This window comes from Monodelphis domestica, chromosome 5 (assembly GCF_027887165.1).
Source record: "Monodelphis domestica isolate mMonDom1 chromosome 5, mMonDom1.pri, whole genome shotgun sequence".
Taxonomy (NCBI): Eukaryota; Metazoa; Chordata; class Mammalia; order Didelphimorphia; family Didelphidae; genus Monodelphis; species Monodelphis domestica.
Window position 1 is genome coordinate 211,950,498 of NC_077231.1, and position 24,086 is coordinate 211,974,583.

Genomic DNA, 24,086 nt, shown 5'->3' on the forward strand with positions numbered 1-24,086 from the left:
ATGACACATGTTTGAGTCTCTTCGCCATCATAGACACCCTCCTATTATCTGACTTCGGTTTGTCAACATATCTTACCTAAAAAGAATATTGCTAAAAAATTTACTTGATTTGTTTAGGATTCTTTACTCATGAGACTTTGGTCTTCAAGTGGAAAGCATAGTCATGATCTTCCATTTGTAAATATAATTATCACCCACATAGATCTTCCACTGCAGAAGATCTGTTTATTTTGCAATTAACAAAGGGTAAAGAGAGGACAACCTTGTTTTATGAAACCTAAAATTTATCCTTGTCCCTTGAAAACTTGCCTTCAAGAAACCCCCTGACTGATCCTTGTCCCAGACTGAACAATAAACCATCAAGTACACATTGCGCACCCTAGATAGAGCTAAGTACCCTTTTTGTCTACTTAGTTTCTTTTATTTTATCTAGACCACTCAGTCAGTAGGCATTTATTAAGCTCTTGTCATGTGCCAGGCAATTTAAGGATAAAAAAAGAGGCAAGACAGTCCTTGCCCTCAAGGAGCTCACAATCTGATATGTGAATATAATAGCTATGTGAACAACTAGAGTCTCATTGCTTGCTCCTGTAAGGGTATATCTGGGCACTCTATTATTTTTTTTCCATTCTCAGTGGATTGAGAGCTAGGCCTAGAGATCAGAGGTCCTAGGTTCAAATATGGCCTCAGACACTTCCTAGCTGTGTGACTCAGGTCAAGTCACTTAACCCCCATTATCTAGCCTTTACTACTCTTCTGCCTTGGAACCAATACACAGTATTGATTCCAAGATGGAAGGTTAGGGTTTAAAAAATATGTAGTATCACATATTCATATGGAAAAATGGAGGCTCAGAGAAATTATGTGACTTGCCAAGTGTCCAAGGCATAGAAATTTGAAAGCTAAAAGGAACCTCAGAAACCATCTATTCTGACCCATATACAAAGGAACCTTCCCAAGAGGTCATTCAACTCTTTTCTTAAAGACTTACAAGGAGGGAAAAGAAAGCTCCCCCCCTCCCCTAACATTGAGCCTATGGAAGTCTCTTTGCAATGAAGTCCCACCCACTATTCCCAGTTTGGTTCTCTGGGACCAAACAGAATCTTTCCTTCACTCAATAGCTCATCAAACAACTGAAGACAGCTAATATGTTCCTTCTGAATCTTTCCTTCAGGCTAAACATGCCCTTTTCCTTCATCTGATCTTCATATGTCATGAACTAAAAGTTATTCACCTTCCTGGTTGCTCTCTGCAGACACTATCTTGCTTACAATATCCTTCTTAAACCATGAAGCCCAGAATTCAGCTGGGTACTCCCAATGAAGTGTGATAACAGCCGAGTATACTGGGATCATCATCTCACTTTTCAGGAAGCTCTGCCCCTCTTAATGCTGCCTGAGATAGTATTAACTTTTTTGTCACATCATATTGTTTTCAGAACAAATGCTATCTATTCATACTTCCCTTATCAAGACTTTTTGGTATCCATGTCTAAGACTTTCTATTTATGCCTACTGAATTTCATCTTGGTAGATTCCATCCAATATTCTAGCCTATCAAGATCCTTCTGGATACTGACTCTATCATCTATTATATATTACCAATCCTACCAGATTGTGTCATTCACTAAGTTTGATGAGCATATCACCTATGCCTTTATCTAAGTCATCAATAAAAATATTAAATGGCACAGCACTAAGCATAGATCCTCCAGCATAGTCATCTGGAGATTTCTTGTTGTGCTGGCATCAAATCATTTACAATTAAGTATGGCTATCCAAACTGTTCTGTATCCAACTGATTTTATCATCATTTAATCTATAGGTGTCAAACACTGGGCCCAAGCCAAATTCAAATGTAATGGGGAAATATCTAACAAAATAAATAAAAATGCAATTGAAAAAAGATAATATTAATATTTGGTTTTCTAAGTCAATATGCAACATACCAAGATCTCTAAGTATGGTTTAGGGCCCTTCCCTTTTTTATTTCAGCTGACTGGTCTAATAGATATTTCTCCATCTTCTTTACAAGAATAATATCATATTCTTTATCAAAGACCTCATTAGAATCTAAGTAAACTATATGTGTAGCTTTCCCTTGATCTACTAGTTTTAAAAAAGAGAAATGAGATTAGACCTACATGACCTATTCCTGATGAAGTCAGGATGGCTCTTCGTAATACTGCTTCCCTTCCTTTCAAGAATTTTCCCATGGATCCAAGTCAAGTTCACTGGCTTAAGATTGGCAGATTCAGTTCTTTTTTGTTTAAAATAAGGTCAATATTTGACCTCTCTCAGTCTTATAGTACTTCTTGTTTTCCCAGATCTTTCAAATATTTACTGACAATACCTCTACTAATACATATCCTAGTTCTTTCAGGACCTGAGGATATAGTTCATCTGGGTGAGGTGACTTGAATTCATTAAATGTAGGTAGATATATCCTCTAACTCTCTTCATTCCTAGTTTGGGTATAACTATTAGTCATTTTGTTTTGTCATTTCCAGTGTAAAAGATCATTCTTTGCTGAGAAAAACAGTGAAATGAGAATGTCTTTGTGACTTTGGACAGAGTCCTCTGTCCACTACATTACACTGAAAAGGACAAGACAAGTAAGCTAGTTTTAGAAACTCAAAAGAGAGAGGGGACCTTAGGTATCATTTAATTTGACCTACTAATTTTACAGCTGAAGAAACACATGTCTAGGGAAGGTGAACACCACAAATAAGATCACACAACTAAGTTCATGGGGCAGTTAGAACTAAAACCCAGATCTCCCATTGAGTCTCACCTCCATAACTGTTCTCTCAAATGAACAGAGGCTTGCTAAAGAGAAGCACTGAGAGTATATTTGGAGTAGTGAGAATGGTGTGGGCAAAGGTACAAAGGCAAAATTGAGCAAACACTTCTTATTTCTGACAACAAATAGAAAAGTTGGGGAAAGGTTACTGGCCTTGGAAAAACTTCAAAACATGATATGTAATGGGGGAATCCACTGGGAAGAATGGTAACATAGAAGGGACAGATGAATCAGTTTTCAAGTAAAGAGGGTGGAAGAGTGGAAGAGATAAGAAGACACGGTTTTATAGATTTCAATTTAGAAAGGAATTTAAAGGTCAACTACAACATCCTCATTTTAGAAATGAGGAAACTGAGGCTCACATCCAAGATACAAAAAAGTCAGGTTGAACCCAGATCTGCCAGGGTCAAATCTGGTGCTCCTTCCATTATATCAGGACTGAAGCCAGAGAGGCAATATGATATGATAGGAAAAGGCTCTACTGGGAAGCAGAAAAATGAAGTCTCTCACCCTAGCTCTGCCACCAATTAAGCTATATAACTTTGGGGAAGTCAATATACCTCTCACATCTGATTTCATCAACTTTCAAATAAGCTTGTTGAAGTCTTTCAATAATTGCCCTTCAATGGCTAACATTCTGAGCTGAGGGAGTGCATCATTCAGATTTTGGCCACATAGTGGAATGGGAGCAGAGAAAGAAAGAGAGAACATGAAAATAGAAAAAAGGAATCTTTCAAGAGAAGATAGTCAGGGGCAGGGATGAAGAAGATGACTCTAAACTAAGGGTTTATGGAAGTGAATGATTCAAGGATGGGAGTTTTGTCATAGAAGTCAAGCTTAGGCACTGACAACATTAAGACAAAAGAAAGTGCAGAGCCTTCAGGAAAGGGGGAAGGGGCCTGGGGAGCTGCCTCCCTCCCATCTTACACATTTCCTGATGACATTCAATTAGTAGATCACCTTAGCAGAAGAGGCGTGAATGTGATTTCACACTCTCTCTACAGAGGGAAGCTCCTCTGGGGCCGGGAATGGAGGAGTTAGAAAGCTTCCTCCCACCCCTTCCTGCCTTGCTTCTCCCTCATTTTCCTCCAAGTTCCCAGCACTGTCCACAGTCCACATCTCTCAAGCTTAGCTGGGAAGTCTGATCTCACCTGGGCGTGAATCAACGTGCTCATTGGCTACTGCCCTGACAGATACACTGAGAAACCACTGCTTGTAAGATTCTCAACATGGCAAGTTTGGTTCAGTGGCCAAACCCCAAGACAGTTGGTTGATACTTCTGGCCCATCCATTTCCCCCAGTCCCATTCTATAGAGTAGTGATGGTGAACCCATGGCACAGGTGCCAAAGATGGCACCCAGAGTACTTTCTGTGGGCATGTGTGCCCCTTCCCTCCCCCACCCACCCCCAGTTCATTACTAGAAAGGGAAGGACCCTGCTCCCTTCCCCCTCACTACTGTGCCTGACAACATTTTTTCAAATCGCCTCCCCTCTGCCTTAGCAGACCAATGGGAGTGCACAGGGGGTAAGGTGGGCAGTTCACAGGAGGCAAGCTGAAGGGGAGCAGAGAACTTTGGACTGCTCCTTTCCCCCTCTCTACATATGCTGAGAACATTCCTCACTTCCCCTGCCCCTCCACACAGCAGCACAATAGGAGTGCTTCCTCCCTCTTCTGTGTGGGGTTAAGGGGGAGGGGACAGGGCAACCCAGCACTCCATCTCTAAAGGGCTCACCATCACTGCAATCTTGCCCTCCAGACCTCACCCACCTCTTGTTCCTGAACTCTTTCTCCCTGCCTCCTTATCCTCTCTCTTCCTGTACCCCTCTCTCATAAACATACTAGACAGAAGGAGAAGAGGGAATGAGCGTTTATTAAGCACCTATTTTCTGCACTAAACATTTTACAAATAACATCTCATTTGATTTTCACAACCTCTCAACAATCCTGGTAGGTAGCTGTTATTATTATCCCCATTTAAAGCAGAGGAACCTGAGGCCAAGAGAAGATGAGTAGCTTGTTTAGATTCATAAGAAGGTAATAAGGGTCAGAGGCAGGATTCTAATCCATGTCCTATGACACCAGAACCACTCTTCTTTCGATGCTGCCATACAATAAAATACCCTAAGGAAATTTCCTCTTCTTGCCCCATTACAGAATACATGGATATAATTCTCATTCAGAAGCATCAGCACTCATAGGCAGAGGAGGAGCCATTCAGATTGTGCAATCTGAGGAACACTGAAAAAATATAGCAGGCACTCTTCCCTCACACTAGCCCACTATGGATTCCTCAGTTTCCAGGAATCCAAACAGAGACCTTTCAGTGAAAGCATTCCATCCTCTAGGAGTTCCTTGTTTAAACCCAACATTGCTGAGGTAAATAAAAGGATTATCTAGTTCCTTGTTGTCAAACCTGGCACATATGCCTGAGGGGGCTGCTCCCCTCCCCCTTTCCACACATGCCTAAGGATATTTCTCACATGACCTGCCCCTCTGCCCAGCAGTCCAATGGGAACACTTCCTCCCTCCCCTGTCTGGGGTAAAGGAGAGACTCACAAGCAGTATGAGGGTGCAGTTTGGACACTCAGCCTCTAAAAGGTTTGCCATCACTGATCTAGTTGATAGAGAGCCCGCTTCAGAATCAGGAAGACAGGAGTTCAAGTCCTACCTGAGATACTTTATTATTATTTGTAAAGTACTTAGCACAGTGTTTAGCACATAGTAGTATTATATTAAAGATGCTAAACAGCTTAATAAATGTTTATTGATTGATTTCACTATTTTTATTATTCACCATTCAATTTACATCCAACTCTTCTTGACCCCATTTTAGGGTTTTCTTGGCAAAGGTACTAGAGAGATTAGCCATTTCCTTCCCCAGTTCATTTAAAAGATGAGGAAACTGAGACAACTAGGATTAAGTGACTTGCCCAAGGTCACACAGCTACTATAACGTCTGTGGTCAGATTTGAGCTCGGGAGGATGCATCTTCCTAATTTCAAATCCAGTACTCTAAAACCTATACCACTTAGCTCCTCTGACTTCCCCATTAGGAATTCCCTATAACCATGAAATCATAGACTGGATAGCACTCCAACCCTCTTTCACAAAAAACAAAAACAAAAAAACACCTCCTCTGAGATGGGTATTCCATTCACCCCTCCTCAGCCATTAATACTTTAGAGACACTACTTATCAGGACAGGTAAGTTTTCATGTGGAGAAGAACTGAGAAAAGTCTGATAATAGGAGAAATAGTTGAGGAGGGAAACCTGGAGTGTGGTACCAGTGATACTGGGGACCAATCATTTGAGATAGAAGGAAATAGGCAATAGGCATTGGAGTTAAGAAGAGAAATAGCCATAGGGGAAATAGAATCTCCAAGAAAAATTTTTTCTTACATCTCACTTTAGCCCTAAGCTGACCCTGATTTCAAAGACTTAAGAGAATCCAATGTCACTGAGAGAAGCTTTGACACAATCGTTATCAGAATACAAAGGAAAAAACAAGACTCAGAAATGCTTGTACTGGAGGGATAGAGCCAAGATGGCAGCTTAGTAGCAGCAAAAGCTTAAATTACTGACAATCCTTCCAAACCAATCTTTTAAAAAGTACCTCACAATGAATGACAGGAGTCAAAAACCAACAAAGAGGAGTGAGGGGGCTCTCCCGTTGAACACAACTTGAAAGGTAGGCAAAGAGAGTTAATTTTCATGGGATATGGGGAAAATGGAAGCAAAACTGCACACAGAGGCATGCTGGTAAACCAATCACGCACATATACCTATTGCATTAGGTTCCAAGCCTGAGAACAGGCCAAATCTGGGATCCTCCCAGGCTACACCAACAACAGAGAACCTCATACCCAACTCCTTTAAGTTGCAGGCCCTGGTACCAGCCCACAGTGATGCCCAGATATCCATAGCACTTGGCCCTTTCAAACTGCTCTGGTGAAGACTTAGTTCCAGGGCAAAATAGGTCACAGTGCAGAACCCTGCAAGTCAGCAGCAGAGGAGCCAGAATAAACAGCTTTTAGAATTCCCATGCCATAGGCAAAAAAAAAAAAAGACTGGGAAATGAGCAAACAACAAAACAAAAATCTAACCCTGGAAAATTTCTAATGGAGACAAAGAGTGAAACACAGGTTTGGTAGGAAACTGTGAGATCCAAGTAATCACATGCAAAACTTCAAAGAAAAATGAAGATTGGTCTGAAGCACTGGAAGAACTCATAAAGGAATTCAAGAATCAAATAAGAGAGGTCAAAGAAAAATGGGAAAAAAGAAATGAAAGTAATGCAAAAAGAATATAACAGATTTAAAAGAAATGCTTGTGCTGTGTGACATTACACGAGTCAGTAACAGTCAAAAGTAAAATCTAGATTGACTTCTTGTCTAAAATTCTAGTCTATACGCCTCACAGACCATAATCCCTAAGCCAACATAAGTAATACTTTCCTATTAATTGTGTTTCTATCTGAACTAATAACTTCTTATAGGATAATGTTCATTCACAGGATCATGTATTTAGAGCTGAAATGGACCTTAGTGTTCATATATGCATGTTATTTTACAAATGAGGAAACTGAGGAAGAAAGGTTAAGGGATTTGCACAGAGTCATACAGCTTGTTAAGGGTTAGAGCCAGCATTGAAATTTCAGTCCTTCAAGTTCAAATCTAGCCCTCCTGCCACTGCATCATTCTGCTTTGGAAAACGACAATAAGAAGAATGTTCCCTAATAAAGCATGGATCTGCATATAACCTAGGTCAAATCAGTTTTCCCAACAGCAATAATATGGAATAATAGCTAAGAAGACACAATCCCTGTTTACGACATAGAGATGTTGTTCCTCTTCTGCCTTATAAAGCAGTTTTGTTATATCATAGTGGTTGCCTGTATGAATGTAGTAAAGTTGAAAGGGTTCTGTGTCAAATGATCATAGATTTGGAGTGGGAAGAGAATTTAGAGACCATCAGGTCTAAAACTGAGTACCAGAGAGGCAGTCCAGAAGAACAGTTAATGGCTGAGGCAGGATTTGAATTCAAATCTTCTTAACCAAACCTGGAACTCTTACTTACTGCACCAACCTAGCTACCTCCTCGACTTTAAGACAAGAGCAAATGTTCACTCCCTACTTTGGCTTATTCAGGAAATTTAATGAAGAACCCTGGTGATCTCATTCATAAAGTGGAGAGAATATGTTGGCATTTCTTCTCTGGAAACTTCAAAAGTGCTACATGATTATGAGTTAGTATTAGAGAGGAAGAATGGCACAGTGGTAAGGGACCTAGAAGACAGGAAGACTTAAGTTTGAAGTCTCATCTCTGACACACACACTGGCTCTGTCCAGGCAGATGAATTAATGTCAAAGGGCTCTAGGCAACTAGTTCTCTAAGACTAAATTGTAGCAAAGGCTCTTTATTTGTGTTGGTAGAGGGAGATTCCTCACCGTAGAGTTCCATTAGCCTGAGAGAATAGGAGCTGTCTTTTGCTTTTCTTTGTGTCCTCAGTGCTCAGCATAGAGCTTGGTACAGAGTAGATTCTAAAAAAAATGCTTATTGATTTATTGCCTGTAGCAATGAAATCTCAGGTTCAATCCTCATTCCTATTCCTAGTATTATTAATTATGTCTATTACCCTTTGATCTTAAGCAAGTCTCAACCTCTCCATTACCTCATTTGTAATAATAGAAGGAGGTTATATAAGAAAGTTGTGCTATGTAATCATTACAGGTCTTTTTCATCTCTAAATCTTGTGGTCTTACATATGAAATTCCATTGCTTGTATTAAGATCCAGGCTAAACGCAACCTCCTTAGTCCAGTGTGACAATGCCCAGCTCATAGCTTCACTCTTTCTGCCCCCCTGTGGCAAGAAGGATAATTAAACAATGGCATCTAGTAGGGATTAAAATTTAGAGCAAATTTCAGAATCATTTTTTAAAAATAGCTTTTCCCTTTTCTACACTGGATTTATTTTACAGAGGAACAATATGTCCCATTCATTAAAACCATATCCTTGGGAGGGACCAAGTGATTACTTCTCCAGTCAGAGAGATAAGACAGCTAGGCAAATAGAGAAAGAGAAATGAGAGAGACAGACAGATAGAGACAAAGAGAGAAACAGAGAAAGACAGATACGGACCTGGTTAACTGAAATTGGAAGAAAAAAGACCTTGTTCCTCTCCTTTTAAATTCCAAAGGATAGCAAGCATTGGAAAAAATTAAGGAGAGAGCATAAGGTTATAGATTTTGAGCTAGAAGGGACCTCGATGACTATCAAATTCAACCTTTTGTATTTAAAACAGAGGAAACTGAGAGCCAGAAAGCTTGCCCAACTGCAAGCTAGGTGCAGCTAGGTGGTATAATAGAGCCCTGGACCTGGAGTCAGACACTAGTTGTGTGGCCCTGGACAAAGCCACTAAAGCTCTCTCAATCTCAGTGTCCACCTTTGTAAAATGGGAGTGATAATAATGTAGGATTGTAATAATGATTGGGGAAGAAACTATGCATTAATATAGTGTCCACTATGTGCCAGGCACTATGCCAACCATTTTTACAAGTATCTCATTTGATCCTCAAAACAACCCTGTGGGGTAGGAAGCTATCATCTTCATTTTACAGTTGAGGAAACTTAGGCAGACTAAATGGCTTGTCTAGGGTCACATAGCTAGTCTGTGCTTGAGGTTGGGTTTCATTAAATATTTGGAAAGCACGCTGTAAACCTTAAAGCACCATATATAGATTAGTTATTATTATAGCACAGGCTTTCAAAGAGGGTAATTTACCTTATCTCATTTGATCACCATAATAACTCTGTTGACATAGAGTGCAAGTATTCATATTTCCAATTTATATATATAAGGAAACTGAGGCACAGCGAGGCTAAATAATGCCCAGAATCACCTGAGGTAAGTGACCAAACTGAAAATCCAACTTAGGTCTCTTGACTCCAAATCCAATGCTCTTTCTCCTACATAGTAGTTGATGGGATTCAGTGGTTCATTCTTTCAACAAATATGTATTATCTACCATGTGTATGGTACTGTGCCAGATGCCAAGTTAAAGAAGAAGTGTTTCTCTCACTTTTGACCACAGTATAGAATTTAAAGAAAAATTGTCCACCTAAAATCTATTTTTAAAAATGACTTTGTCATCATGGGTTATTTAATATAAAATATAATATAATATAATATAATATAATATAAATATATATATATATAATATAAATATATATATAAATATTAAAAAAGGATTTAATAATCCTTTAGGGACTAAGAAATCCAACTTCTACTTAGAATGTGCTAAATGAAGAGTAAATGGATAAATAATGAAGGGACACTCCTAACAATTCCTGAAATGGGCACATTTAGGAACTGGGTCAAAGAAAACTATCTCCAGAAACAACAAACACTTTTCTTACTTCCATAGCAGACCTCCAATTACAAAAACTGAGCTATAGTGACATAGCTAGTGTCACCTTTCCCACTCATGAACAAGTCATAAAAGGAAATCAGTTGCCCCCATTTTTTCCATGCTTTTTGCTCCATATCTCCTCCCTAAGCCTAAGCTCCTGTAGTTGCCTCTGCTAGCCAGACTTGGTCTCTGCCTATTACTTAGTCTTGAAGGTCTTAGAAGTCCGAGTTGTGGTAGAAGGATAACAGTCTAGACCTTCTTTTGTCCCACACTATTCCCAAGTAAAATCTCATCACTTCCTTTTTTTGTTGTTGTTATTAGTCCTACTCCATCTCTTCTACCTGGTGAAAAACTCAGTTCTCCCTTCAGTTGCTTACCTGTTAGTATTCTCCAGAACCTCCACCTTCTTCCTCAACTCCATGTTCTCATTTGAACAAGATTCTACCCTGCAGAGAAAGGGGAAGAAAGGCAAGAATAGTTATTACAGAGAAAACCAAGTTTAGTTGTCATGTCTGTTAAAGAAGGACAACTGTTCACTCCTACTTGGACAAGGTTATAGCTAGGTCACATTCAAATATGAGGAGGAGTGAATCACAAAGCCTTGAGATCTGAAGCACAGAAGAAATACACACTCTCAAAGAATCAGGAAAAAGGCATTCACATGTATTTGGGTCCTAGGCATGAGTAAGGAAAGACAATGAAAGGGATAAAATAGCAGCCCACCATTAAAATAGTAATACTCAAACTGTTTGATTGGAATATTTATTTTTTCTAAACTAAAAAGTTTAAAGGAGGGAAAGTGTTGTATTGTATTTCATGGCTTTCAAAAAAGGATTTTTTTTTTACATTAGTCATTTCTAAAAATATTGCCCTCACTGAACCCTGACCTCCAATGCAAAAGAGAGAGTGGCAGGGGAAATGAAATAAAATCAACCAAACCAGTGGTTGCAACTAACAAAGTGTATTCAACATTATGTATCTATAGTCCTCAACTTTTTCAGAGGAAAGTGTTTTATTATCTGTTCTCCTGAACCAATATTGGTTATAATAATGAATTAGAAGTCAACTCCTTTTCAGTGGTTTCTTCATCATGTATATATTACTCTCCTGGTTCTCCTTGCTTCAGTCTTCATCTGTTCATATAAGTCATCATATGCTTCCCCAAATCCCATTTTTTAATTTAAATTTACTATTTCTCCTAGTCCAATAATATTCCACAAATCCCCAAGTCATAATATATTCAGTCCTCAATATGATGGGTGACCAACATTGTGACCAATTTTTTGTTACTATAGAAAATGTTGTTATAAATATTTTTTGCATATTTGTGATCTTAAATTGAGCTGAATGGTAGGATTGCTGGGTCAAAAATATGAATAGTTTATGCGTTTTCTTGCATATTTGTTTACCAGAATGTTTGTTCAAAATCCCAGCCCTATTAATAATGTATTAATGTGCCTCAGGAATACCAGTTTTCAACAGGAATACCAGAACCACTCCTATTTCTAGCAATATGTAATAGTTCCTTTCCAGGATCTGGAACACCACCTTCAGTTTCACTAACTAGCTAAAGAAATACTCTTTAGGTCCAACAGAGACTAGATGATATTTATTATTTTTTTAATTTTCAATTTAACAAGCATTTTATAAAAGGAATATACATATACATATACACACACACACACACACATATATATGTATATATATATATAATGTAGAACAGAAAGGATAATTTATATGTGAAACTGTGAAGGTCTGTTAGGCATAACTTCTTTTTAGATTATTTTTTTATTACTGCCCTGATGCCTTATGCCACAGATATTAATTAATATCACAAGAAGAAAACATCTTAATGGTGTTTTATCAATAGCTACTCACCCAGAGTAAGAACTTCAAGAAAGAAACTCATCATAAATGATGTTATCACTTTAGTAGCCAATCTTTTATTTCCCTTCTAACTATAGTGCCTCTAACATATTCTGTGGATCTATGTATGATAATGGTACAAATGAGAACAGGTGAAATAACAAATCTTATATGACCAAAGTGATACATTTTTAAGTGTTTCGCCTTCTTTTCAATGTATATCATCCAGATAACATGATTTATGTTGTTTCTCTCTGCAGTTTTTGTTTGGCAAAAACAAAAGAGGTACATGATAGCTGTGACCTTTTCAGTACCCTTTTAGTGACCTCAGCTATAATTCTTCAGAGGCTACACTATTCCATAATTCACCATGATACAATAATACTGGAATGTTGTTATTAAAAAGATAGGGGCTGTGAATTTTAGATTTACTCCACCCTGCCTCGTCTTTAGAATACTAGCAAGCAGGAATGTATACACCCCCACTTAAGGATTAAGTGTGGGGGAGGATGGTCTGTGACCCATGTGTGCTAGCAAGTGACAAATCAGAAACAACTGACTGACCCCTGGGCTGTCCTAAACCAAGTTTAAGCCACCATTGGTACATGTGAGACACAGGAAGTGATATAAAGAACTGCCTATATATTTCGCACACTTCCCGTGAGAGGGACTTTTGTGGGCTTTTGTGGTCTTTGGCTGTGGAACTTGACTTGATGGAGCATGGGTCCTGAGACTGCTTCCCTTAGGTGACCACGTGGTGAGTGTTAAGGTTGACTTTCCTTTCCCTTGGCCTTTCTGAAAGCACCAGCCTCCAAGTAGGCCCCTCATCTTTGAGGAGGTCTCTCCCTCATTCTTAATTTCTTCCTTCTATTATAAATAAACCACCATAAAATTCTATTCTGACTTGAGTATTTCATTGGGATTTAGAATTTAAATCCCTGGTGGCCATTAAATATTATATTCAGTCTCAACCCTAAATTTACCCTCAACAATCCTCAGATCTGGCCTCAGACACTCCTTGGTGGTATTACATTAATCATACCACTTAACCCCAATTCCCCAGCCCTTACCACTCATCTGCCTTGGTATTAATACTTAGTGAGTATATATATGTATATATATATATTTAAGGAAGAAAATAATGGTTTATTTAAAAATTTAAAATAAAAAAATAGCCCCTTGTTTCAGGAAAAAATGAGGTCATAAAAAGCACTGCTTCTTTTCTAAAAAAAAAAAAAAGATCCAACTGACTCTCCTCTTATTCAACTTTGGACATAAAATTTTAATTGTCCATACTCAGCACCCATCTAAGATCTATTTGCTGGTAGTCTAAAAGAAAATTAATCAATCATGTGGCAAGAATGAAGGTTAACTGTTTAATAACCCATTTATTCCTCTCCTACCCATTCCATGTCATGAGAACTAGAGGAGGGGCCCCAACATTGATATGGGGGACTGATAGCAAGATAATGACATCAATTGCATAGGGAAAGAGGACATAGATGGATTGAAATCAGCCTTACTGGTGGAAGTATCTATATTGATGAGTTCAATAAATCAGCAAGTGCACACTAATTGCCTTACTGGGACTTAAATTCTAACTGAGGAGACCAGTTATCTATAGGACTAAAGAAATACAGAGCTTTCATGAGTATTTTTTTTCATGCTTGTTGATGAGGAAGGTTTCAAGGACCAGGAGATGCTTGGTTGGAGGAAGCATAAAGGAGAAACTTGACAGCATTTCTGCTTCTTTCCTGAATAGATTTCTGCTTCCTCTCCTAACTACCACTAGGCGTCAGGCAAAACACAGATAACCATCCAAGGATCTTGGCACAGTGACACAAAGAATAGCATATGTGACTTAATACAGAAAATGACAAAATAAGGGTTTCTAGAATAGAAACCCAAACTTCAGGCTTCCTTTCCATCCCAACTGCTGTTAGTGAGAACACTATGGTGTCACATTGGACTTACTTTTTCTCTAAACTGTCCATATATTCTTTCTTCTTTCTCCTACTTTCTTGGGCAGAAATCTAAGACAAAAGAAAAAAAACACAAAATGCATGTATGGAATTAAGAACTCATGACAAAATCAATACTACATATGGGAAATGGTTATATGTCATAATCAAAGAGATTACTCAAGTTCTCAATTCAATATCACACTTCAGTGGCAATTTGCCTACCTCCACTCTTCTACCCCTAACCTAAATTATACACAATTATTCTTTTTTCTCCAGCTTCTACGGTGGTCTAATAATTAAAATGCTCTTTTCTCCAGCTCCCATGGTGGTCTAATAATTAAAATGCTAAATGAGTCAAAAAGACCTGGGTTCACATCCTTTTCCTGTCAATTATTTCTGAAGCATTCCGTCCCTTAGTTTTACAACTGAGGAAACTCAAACAAAGTGATTTGTCCAAGGTTGCACTAGTCATAAGTAAAAGGTGAGATTCCAACTCAGATCCTGTGATTCCAAGTCCAATGTTCCTTCTACTGAATCTTGAGCCAAGGTAGGTTTTTACTTTCCTATAATTTCCATGCATTGGTCTTATATGGCTGTCTTATGTAAAGTGCCTATTATAGCACCTATAAACAATAGATATTAAATAAATGATTACTGAACTAGACCTAGTTCTGCCTCCTTTGACATCCTTTATGATATTCTTTCAGATATGAGAATGCAATTAGCATTTCTTCTCTTGAATTACTCTTTTCTGAGCTAAGAATGACCAGGATCTTAACTGCTCCTCAAATTACATGGTTTTCAGACTAACAATTCTAGTTGTTTTCCTCTAATCATTCTAGTTCATTAATATCTCTTTTTAATATACATCCAGAATTGTACTTGGTACTTCAGATATGAGCTGATTAGCACAGAAGTATTTTTGTCTTCTTGTAATTTAGACACTAGACTACTGTTAATATGGCCTGAGAATGTCTTAACTTTTTAGGATCACTGAGCTCATATCAAGCTTGTGGGAAACTGAAACCTCCAGATTTCTTTTCATATATAAAATAAGTCCAAGTCAGGTCTTTTTTCCCTATATTTGTGCAACTGATTTTTTTTTAGCTTAAATTCACATCTTTACATTTATTTCTGCTAAATCCTATCTTGTTGGCTTTGTTCCATCATTCTAGACTGTTGATATCTTTGTTCTATGACTCTTGAGTTCATAGATTACCATTATTTATCATTTCAAGCTTTATTTTCATCTGGAATTTTGGTACTTTAATAAATTTGTATCAAAAGAATGAATTAATATTTTGTGTCATTATCCAGGCCACTGGTTAAACTATTAATTACAAGGTTTTGTGGTGTTCCAGTTGAATACAGAAATTTCCTTCCAGGATGACAAAGTACAAATAATCAACACATTATAAGTATGGCTATTCAATTGGCTGCAAACCCATTTATGAATACTGTCAGACTTCCCACATTTGGTCATTTGTCTACACAGATTTTAGAAATAACCTGTTCAGATGCTTTACTGAAATGAAGATGCCCTAAAGATCTCTCTAATGTTTCTAGCCTAGAAAACCTATTTGTAAGAATCAGCAAGATAGAGTGAATAAAAGACTGGTGTTGGAGCCAGAAAGACATAGATTAACAAACATTCTATTTGTGGCACTGTGTGACCTCCATGGACACTTTACCTCTGTGTCCCAAGTAACTCTCTAAGAGAATAAGTTATACTTGCTGATATTCCTCAGTGGGAATTTCACAATAGGTTTCCTGCATTGATGAATGTGTAAGTTTGAGGCTGTACCTTTCTCCATCTTCCTATTCCCCCCCTCCTCACCAAAAAAAAGAAACTTATCAATAAAGTATGTGATGAATTACTGACCCTATGTTTGTCCTTTTTTGGATACTCATGGACCATTTGTTTAACAAATCACTTTGGAATTTTGCTGGGGTTAATATCAGACTGCTTAACCTATAGTTTCCAGATTCCAGAACTTTTTCCTTATTAAAAATCAAGACAATATTTTCCCATCATCTATTCTTCCTCATGAAGCCAGATGGATTGGTCAGTGGATAGAGTGCTGGGCCTAAATTCAAGAAGATCTAAGCTTAAATCAAACCTTAGACACTCCCTAGTTGTGTGACCCTGGGAAAGTCATTTAACCCTGTTTGAAATAATTTCCTAATCTCTAAAATGAACTGGAAAGAGAAATAGCAGATCACTCCAGTATCTTTGCCAAGAAGACCCCAAATGGGGTCCCAAAAAGTCAAACATGATTAAATGACTGAACAGCAACACCTACAACATTCTTTGTCACTTCTCAAAGATTTACAGACCATAATTCTCACTGTTTTCAGGTTCCTCTTTGATTTGTTGGGCCTAAAGATTTGAAATACCTTAAAAATAGCTAGGTGTTCCTTTTAATTATCTCCTACCCTAACTTGGGCTATAATTCTCTACAGCATATTCCTAACTTTCCAACGTAAAGGTCATTTAAATTTACTCATTAAACTTTTTCCTTAGTAGTCAAGTTTAATACCAATTTTATATACAAGTATTTAACACAAACAGGTTTCTATTGATGGGATTTGAAGTTGTTAAAATCCTACATAAAAATAAAACATCTTAAAATCACATTTAGACATAAGGATGTTTAAGAAAACAATAAAGTGATTTATTCATAGAGGCATAGAATTCTATATGCTACTAAATTTTTTTATCCATGCTATTGAGTATGGGTGTTATGTGTTTATGGTGTACGTGCACTCTGTTAATAAGTTTCAGACTAGAGAGTGAGACCTATCTTAACTCCTTCACCTTTAACCCCTAAAAAAACTATTTTGAAGCTATCTGGCCCTATTCCTATATGAAGAGACCTCTGGCTAAATAGGCTTTCCATCCTGTCTTTTCTTCTTCAATCCTGTCCTTACCTGTGGAATTAGGAATAGTGATTCTGGTTTCCTCTACAAGATGCTCTCTACCATCCCCTCTGATATAATCAAATTCTCTCTAGCAATGCTAGGGGAGGGAAGGAGAAGAACCCCTAAAGAGTACTGTTCTCAGCTTTCTCTTAACCTCTCCTCCTCACGATCAGCATGTCTTTTTTCTCCTCTTCCTCCTTCCTTCTTTTATCTTTTCCCTTTGCAGATTCTCCTCTGTCTATGCTCTTTCCTCCTTCATGGGCACCACTGAGGCTCACTGGCAACCTTCAGTGCTGAAGAGTTTTCTGAAGTCAAGAGGAAGGATTGAATACAAATGGAAAATAGGCTATCAGAGAGTGATGATGGACAGTGAGAAGTCTTGAGAATGCTCCTAATGTAATGTCTTAGGGAAGAATAACAGAACCAGCTAGAAACTATCTGAGGCCAGATTTGAACCTATGTGCTCCAACTCTAAGCCTAGCACTCTCTATCCACCAAGTCACCTAAATGTCAGGTCAGTGTTAGTCTGCCAGTCTTAGTGGGAAGCTGGAGTCACTATCAAGGAATTACAGGACTTGAGCTGGAAGGGACTACAGTGGCCATCTAATTTAACCCATACACAAAAGCAATCTCTATGAAAACATATTTGATAAGTGGTCATCCAGCCTCTGTCTGAAGACCTCCAAAGAAGGAGAACTTCCTAACTCTCTATGTAACCACCCATTCCACTTTTGGACAGCTCTAACTGTTGGGGGAAATTTTTTGCAACAACAAATTTAAATTGGCTCCCTTGAAATTTCTACCCTTTGCTCCTGGTTTTTCCTTTTGGAACCAAACCAAATAAGTTTAATCCTTCTTTCAATAACAAGTCCCTTAAACACTTGAAGAAAGTAATTATCATGAATCTTCCTTTATCCAGGATAAATAGATCCAGTTCCTTTCATCAATCTTCATAAGACAAATTAAAGGCCCTTTGCTATGGCTGCACTTGACTGGACACCTTCTAGCTTACTTACCAATGTCCATAAAGTGTGCGCCCTGAACTAAACACAAACTCTAGATAAAATCTGACAAGAGCACAATGGGCTTATCATTTCCCTGTTCCTAGAATGTGTTGGTGTTCAGTGGTGTTCAACTCTTTGTGATCCCATTTAGGATTTTCTTGGCAGAGATACTTGTTTGTAATTTCCTTTTTCAGCTCATTTTACAGATGAGGAAACTGAGGCAAACAGGGTTAGGTGACTTGTTGAGGGTACAGTCAGTAACTATCCTAGAAAGGATGCCTCTTCTTGATAATCCTAAAATCAAGGATTGCATTAGCTTTTTTAGCTGCTACATCATACTACTGACACATGTTGAACCTTGCAGTCCAAGTCCTGAGGCATGTGACATTTGCTTTGGGTTGATCTGCTGCTGCAGCCAAGGTGCTGGATGTGGGGTGAGGGGGTAGGAAGAGGCGCCGGTGCCGGCCTTGAGGCATGAGACCATGGAACCAAAGTGGTGGTTATTTATGACTTTGCTGCTCCTTGAAACAGTGGTTCAGGCACGTGATGAACATGATGATGGTGATGATGATGGTGATGATGATGGTGATGGTGATGGTGATGGTGATGATGGTGATGATGATGAGGAGGAGGAGGACAATGATGTAATTGATGTAGAAGAAGACCTAGAAGATGGCATTAAGGAAGAAGACTCAAAGCCTGGAGATGGTGCCACTCTTCCTCCATCACCAAAGGTTACCTACAAAGCCCCAGTTCCAACAGGAGACGTTTACTTTGTTGATGCCTTCGACAAGGGAATGCTAGTTGGATGGGTTTTATCCAAAGCCAAGAAGGATAATACTGATGATGAAATTGTCAAATATGATGGTAAATGGGAAGTGGAAGAAATGAAGGAATCTAAACTTCCAGGAGATAAGGGGCTTGTGTTGCTGTCACGAGCCAAACATCATGCCATATCTGCAAGGTTGAACAAGCCATTTACATTTGACACTAATCCCCTCATTGCTCAGTATGAGGTAAATTTCCAAAGTGGAATAGAATGTGGTGGAGCCTATGTGAAACTGCTTTCAAGAACTCCAGAATTAAATCTGGATCAGTTCCATTACACAATAATGTTTGGTGCAGATAAATGTGGAGAGGACTATAAGCTGCACTTCATCTTCAGGCATAAAAACCCAAAGACAGGCATCTATGAGGAAAAGCATGCTAAGAGACCAGATATGGTTCTGAAGGCCTACTTTACTGATAAGAAAACACATCTGTATACATAGTCTTGAATCCAGATAATAGCTTTGAAATATTAGTTGATCAAATGGTTGTAAATAGATGGAAGCTTCTGAATAATATGACTCCTCCTGTGAATCTTCCCTGGGAAATTGAGGATCCAAATGACCAGAAGCCTGAGGACTGGGATGAGAGGCCAAAGATACCAGATCCTGATGCTGTCAAACCAGATGACTGGGATGAGACTGCTCCTGCTAAGATTCCAGATGAGGATGCTACAAAACCTGAAGGCTGGTTGGATGATGAGCCTGAATATGTATCTGACCCAGATGCAGAGAAGCCAGAGGATTGGGATGAAGATATGGATGGATAATGGGAAGCTCCCCAAATTGCAAAACCCAAATATGAATCAGCCCCTGATTGTGGCGTCTGGCAAAAACCTTCCATTGACAATCCCAATTACAAGGGCAAATGGAAAGCACCTATGATTGATAATCCTAACTACCAGGGAATCTGGAAACCAAGGAAGATTCCAAACACAGATTTCTTTGAAGATCTAGAGCCTTTCAAAATGACTCCTTTCAGTGCTGTGGATCTGGAGCTGTGGTCCATGGCATCAGATATCTTTTTTGACAACTTTATTATTTGTGCAGACTGAGCAGTTGAAGACTATTGGGTCAATGATGGTTGGGGTCTGAAGAAAGCTGCTGATGGGGCTGCAGAATCTGTTGTAATGGGGCAAATGCTTGAAGCAGCTGAAGAACGTCCATGTCTTTGGGTGGTCTATATTCTCACTGTGGCCTTGTCGTTGTTACTTGTGGTCCTCTTCTGCTGTTCTGGAAAGAAACAACCTAGTGCTGCAGAGTATAAGAAGACAAATGCTCCTCAACCACATGTGAAGGAAGAAAAGGAAGAAGAGGAGAAAGAGGAGGAAAAGGAGAAGAAAGATGAAGAAGAAAAAGAGACTGAAGAGAAACTTGAAGAGAAGCAAATAAGTGATGCTGAAGAGGATGCAGGTACTTTTAAGTCAAGAGGATGAAAATAGAAAACCTAAAGCAGAGGAAGATGAAATTTTGAACACATCACCCAGAAACAGAAAGCCATGAAGAGATTGAAAGAACTTGCTCTGTGATTCCCTTTTTTCCCCTACCCCTGGATGTGATCCTAGGAAGAGGACCTGGGATACACTTTATATGTTGAAACCCAGAAAAAACTCAATACTTCACTATCAACAGATTCCAGTCAAACACTATCCACTGAAATTTTGAGCATCTAGCAGTAATTAATTGCAATTGTGATATAAAGAACCCCATTCTTGTAGAAAGAAAGCATTTAATGTATGGGGTATGGATTCTGGATGTAATATGAAGCAACTAACCTGGTAGGGTTTTTTTGTTTATAGTTTTTGGTTTAGAATGCTAGAATATTGCCAATCTTCAAGACCCTTGGTTTAGCTTAATTTAATGTATTAATCTATCCATGGAAAAATAATAGCAAAGTTTAGAAAATGCTAGGTGATGAATTGCAGTTTTTATAACATAGTTTTTTTTTTTTAATAAACTTTGATATTCCAAAAAAAAGAAAAGAAAAAGAAAAGAAAAAGAAACTTGCAGTCAATTAAAATCCCTACATCTTTTAAAAGAAAATGCCACCCTTACATGCCTCCTCCATCACATATTTATGGAACTGACCTTTTATACCCAATTCTAAGATAACATTTATCCCTACTGAATTTTTTTCTAGTTAGATTCAGCTCAACAATCTAAGCTTTTTGATTATATTGACTCTGTCCTTGTGTGTTAGCCATCTCTCCCCAATTTTTGTCATCTGCAAATTGGATAAGAATACCTTTTATGCCTCTATCCAAGTCACTTGGCACAAGGAAAAGAACATTCCCTAGAGTTCTCCACCCCATTGATCCCAGACAATAACTCTTTTGAATCTGGCCATCCAATCAGTTCAAAGCCCTTCTAATTATATTATCATCTAAATCATATCAGTGAGAAGAAGTTGGAAAGGACCTCTTCTGGCTATGTATACAAATATCTTAATGCCCACAGAGCCATATTCCTGGTGTCACTCTGAACCCAGGCCCTCACCTTGTTCTTGATCTTCCTCCTGATTTTCTTCAAGGCTTTTTCCTCTGCTTTTGTCAAGGGCAGTTTTGTGGGGATAGGGTATCCCTCAGCAATCAGTGTCCTCTTCTCCTCCTCTGTCAGGATCAGGGGGCCTGACCCTTGGAGTTTCTATGAAGGCCCAGGGACAAAAAAGAGGCAAACAAAACTCATTGATCACACAAAATCATATCTTTGAACTAGTCAGCAAAGAAAGTGATAGATGCTGCAATCAGTCTATAAGTTCCTTGAGAGTAGGGACTTTTTTTCCCCCTGTGTATCCCCAGCATTTAGTATGGTGCCTGGAGTGTAGCAAGTGCTTAATAAGTGATTGTTCACTTGACTTAAAGGAAAAATCAAAATGGACCCCTATTTGTATACGATGAGTACAATGCCTGTGTACTTGAATGGAAGAAGGGACTTGGGTCTCCTCTTCTCTCCTTCCAGGTCTCTTCTAAGCCTCAAAGCATGGAATAAACATGTTATTTTGCATTGATTTTTCTTATGTTTAAAAATAAATAGGAGCCAACCCAGCCCAAGTCCAGTCCCAGGGTATTAAAGAATACCAGCACTTTACACATCCTGCATATTTAACTGAGCATTTGTCAAACTGAATTGAGGAAATATCTAGTAATCAGTGTGGGGGGAATGATCAGCTCCTTTTTGTGGTTGCTGTGTGAATATGTGGCTATCAGTATAACAGAAATCTGAAGACTTGTGAGAAACCAACCACCATGGAGGAAAGAAGTCGAATCTTCCACAGTCCATGTGGTCAGCACCAGACTACAATCATTTCTTGCTCTGCCTCAGAATCGACGCACTGCTCTGATTTCAACTTTGTCTCAAAAATTGAACAGAAAAAAAGAAGACCATGCTTTATCCTAACTAGGGGTATGGATGAGAAGATCATTTCTTTCTACCTCCTTGATAAGTACAGAATGGAATAAAGGGCCTTCCACTCATAAAAAAGAGCACTGAAGATTCAGAATCCATTGAGATGGCTTACATTCCAGCTCTGCCCTTTATTCTTGTGTGACCTTGGAGAAAATATTTAACTTACTGGGCTTCAGTTCCTTTATCTATAAAACAGTGGGCTGGACAAAATGATCTGATGTTCCTTCCATCTCTAAAAATATAGGGTGTTTATGAACATTTCCCCTAAAGGACAAAGGAAAAATATGAAAAGTAAATGAGTGGAATCTTGGGCAGAGCCAGAATTCCTAGTGATTTTCAAGACCTTGGATGAATGAAAGTTTCAGCTGAAACTTCTTTTACAAAAATAGCTGTGGGAGAAGGAAGAAGATGAGGTGGAAAGAGGAGAGATCCTGGAAAGGACACTGGACTGGACGTTTAAAGATCCAGGACAAATTCACTTACTTTCTCTGAACTTCAGTTTCCTTATCTATAAAAGGGGCAATAATACCTGCCCTACTTTACAGTGTGACCCTGTGAATCAGATGAAATAATGGGTGTGCAAGCAATTGGTAAACTATATTGTACCACACAAACACAAGGGAGTACACTATTATACTTTTCCAAATGCATCCTTGCAAGATGAACCCAGCAAGTTTTCTGCTGCTTCAGGTCACCTTCCCTTCTTTTCAACCTCAGAAACAAGTTCATGGACATGTGATAGTCATGCCTAGCTTAATACTTCTGGAAATATTAGACAAGAAACGTTCTGTAGAATCTGTATTCAGCAGAATACAAATATAACACAGGATGCAATAGGCTGTGTAAGAGTGAGAATCATAACATGTATTACTGTGTGGCCACGGGGAAACAAAGTAAGAGCCCTGTCCTGGGTCCTCTTCTCTTCCCCCTCTATTCTACTTCACTCGGGGATATCATCAGCTCCCATGGATTTAATGATTGCCTCTATACTGATAATGATCATATCTGTCTTTCCTGCTCCATCCTCTCTGCTGACCTCCAATCTCTTATCTGTAACTGCCTTTCAGACAAAACATTCAGTAGACATTTAAATTTATTATCTTTCCCCCTAAACCACCCTCCCCACTCTCTACCTAAACTATTACACTTATTTTTCTTGCCTATTGCTTTGGAAGAAAACTACAACCTCTCAGTCCCTCAAGGTCAAATCTAGGAATTATCCTAGAAGCCTCACGATTTCTCACCCCACGCCTTTTTCAGTCTGTCATCAAGATCTGCTAATTTTACTTATGCAACCTCTCTCTGATACGCTCCCTTCTCTCCTCTGACACTGTCACCACCCTGGTGCAGGCCCTCATCATCTCACGCCTCCATTGTTCCAATAGCCTACAGAGAGGCTGCCTGTTTCAACCTTCTCCCCACTCCAATCCAACCTCCTAAATTCAGCCACTAAAAGTGACAAGACATTCCATCTCATGGCTCTCGGCATTCTCTCAAGCTCCCCATGCCTGGAACTCTCTCCTGCCTCTGATCTGACAACTGAATGACTAACTTGACTTCCTTTAAATCCCAACTAAAATCCCACCTTCCACAGGAAGCCTGCCCCAACCCCATTTAATTCTAGTGCCTTCCCTCCAGTAATCACTTCCTATTTCTCCTACATATAGCTTATTTCTATATATTTATTTGCATGTTATCTCCCCTATTAGACTGTAAGTTCCTTGAGGCAGGGGCTGCTTTTTGCCTCTTTTGTATCCCTGACATTTAACCCAATGCCTGGCTCACAGCTGGCATTTAACATGTTTTTTTGATTAAATGATTGAGTTGGCTTGTATTTTAACTAAGTATGTGGTTTAACAAAGTACTTTTTTAAAAAATAATTT

At 38.7% G+C, this 24,086-nt stretch overlaps 1 protein-coding gene and 1 pseudogene across 2 annotated transcripts in view; one reads left to right on the forward strand and one right to left on the reverse strand.

The window, feature by feature from the left end:
• CREB3L2 (cAMP responsive element binding protein 3 like 2) overlaps positions 1-24,086 on the reverse strand; it is a 165,325-nt gene that overhangs the window by 14,268 nt on the left and 126,971 nt on the right. For both annotated transcript variants that reach the window (XM_007504387.3, XM_001367794.4), the window contains exons 6-8: positions 21,295-21,441; positions 14,056-14,114; positions 10,593-10,661 (exon numbers count right to left, since the gene is read on the reverse strand). In XM_007504387.3, coding sequence (XP_007504449.1) covers positions 10,593-10,661; positions 14,056-14,114; positions 21,295-21,441 — 275 coding nt within the window. The remainder of the gene's footprint in view (positions 1-10,592; positions 10,662-14,055; positions 14,115-21,294; positions 21,442-24,086) is intronic.
• On the forward strand, positions 18,454-20,310 carry LOC103102610 (calnexin-like; annotated as a pseudogene).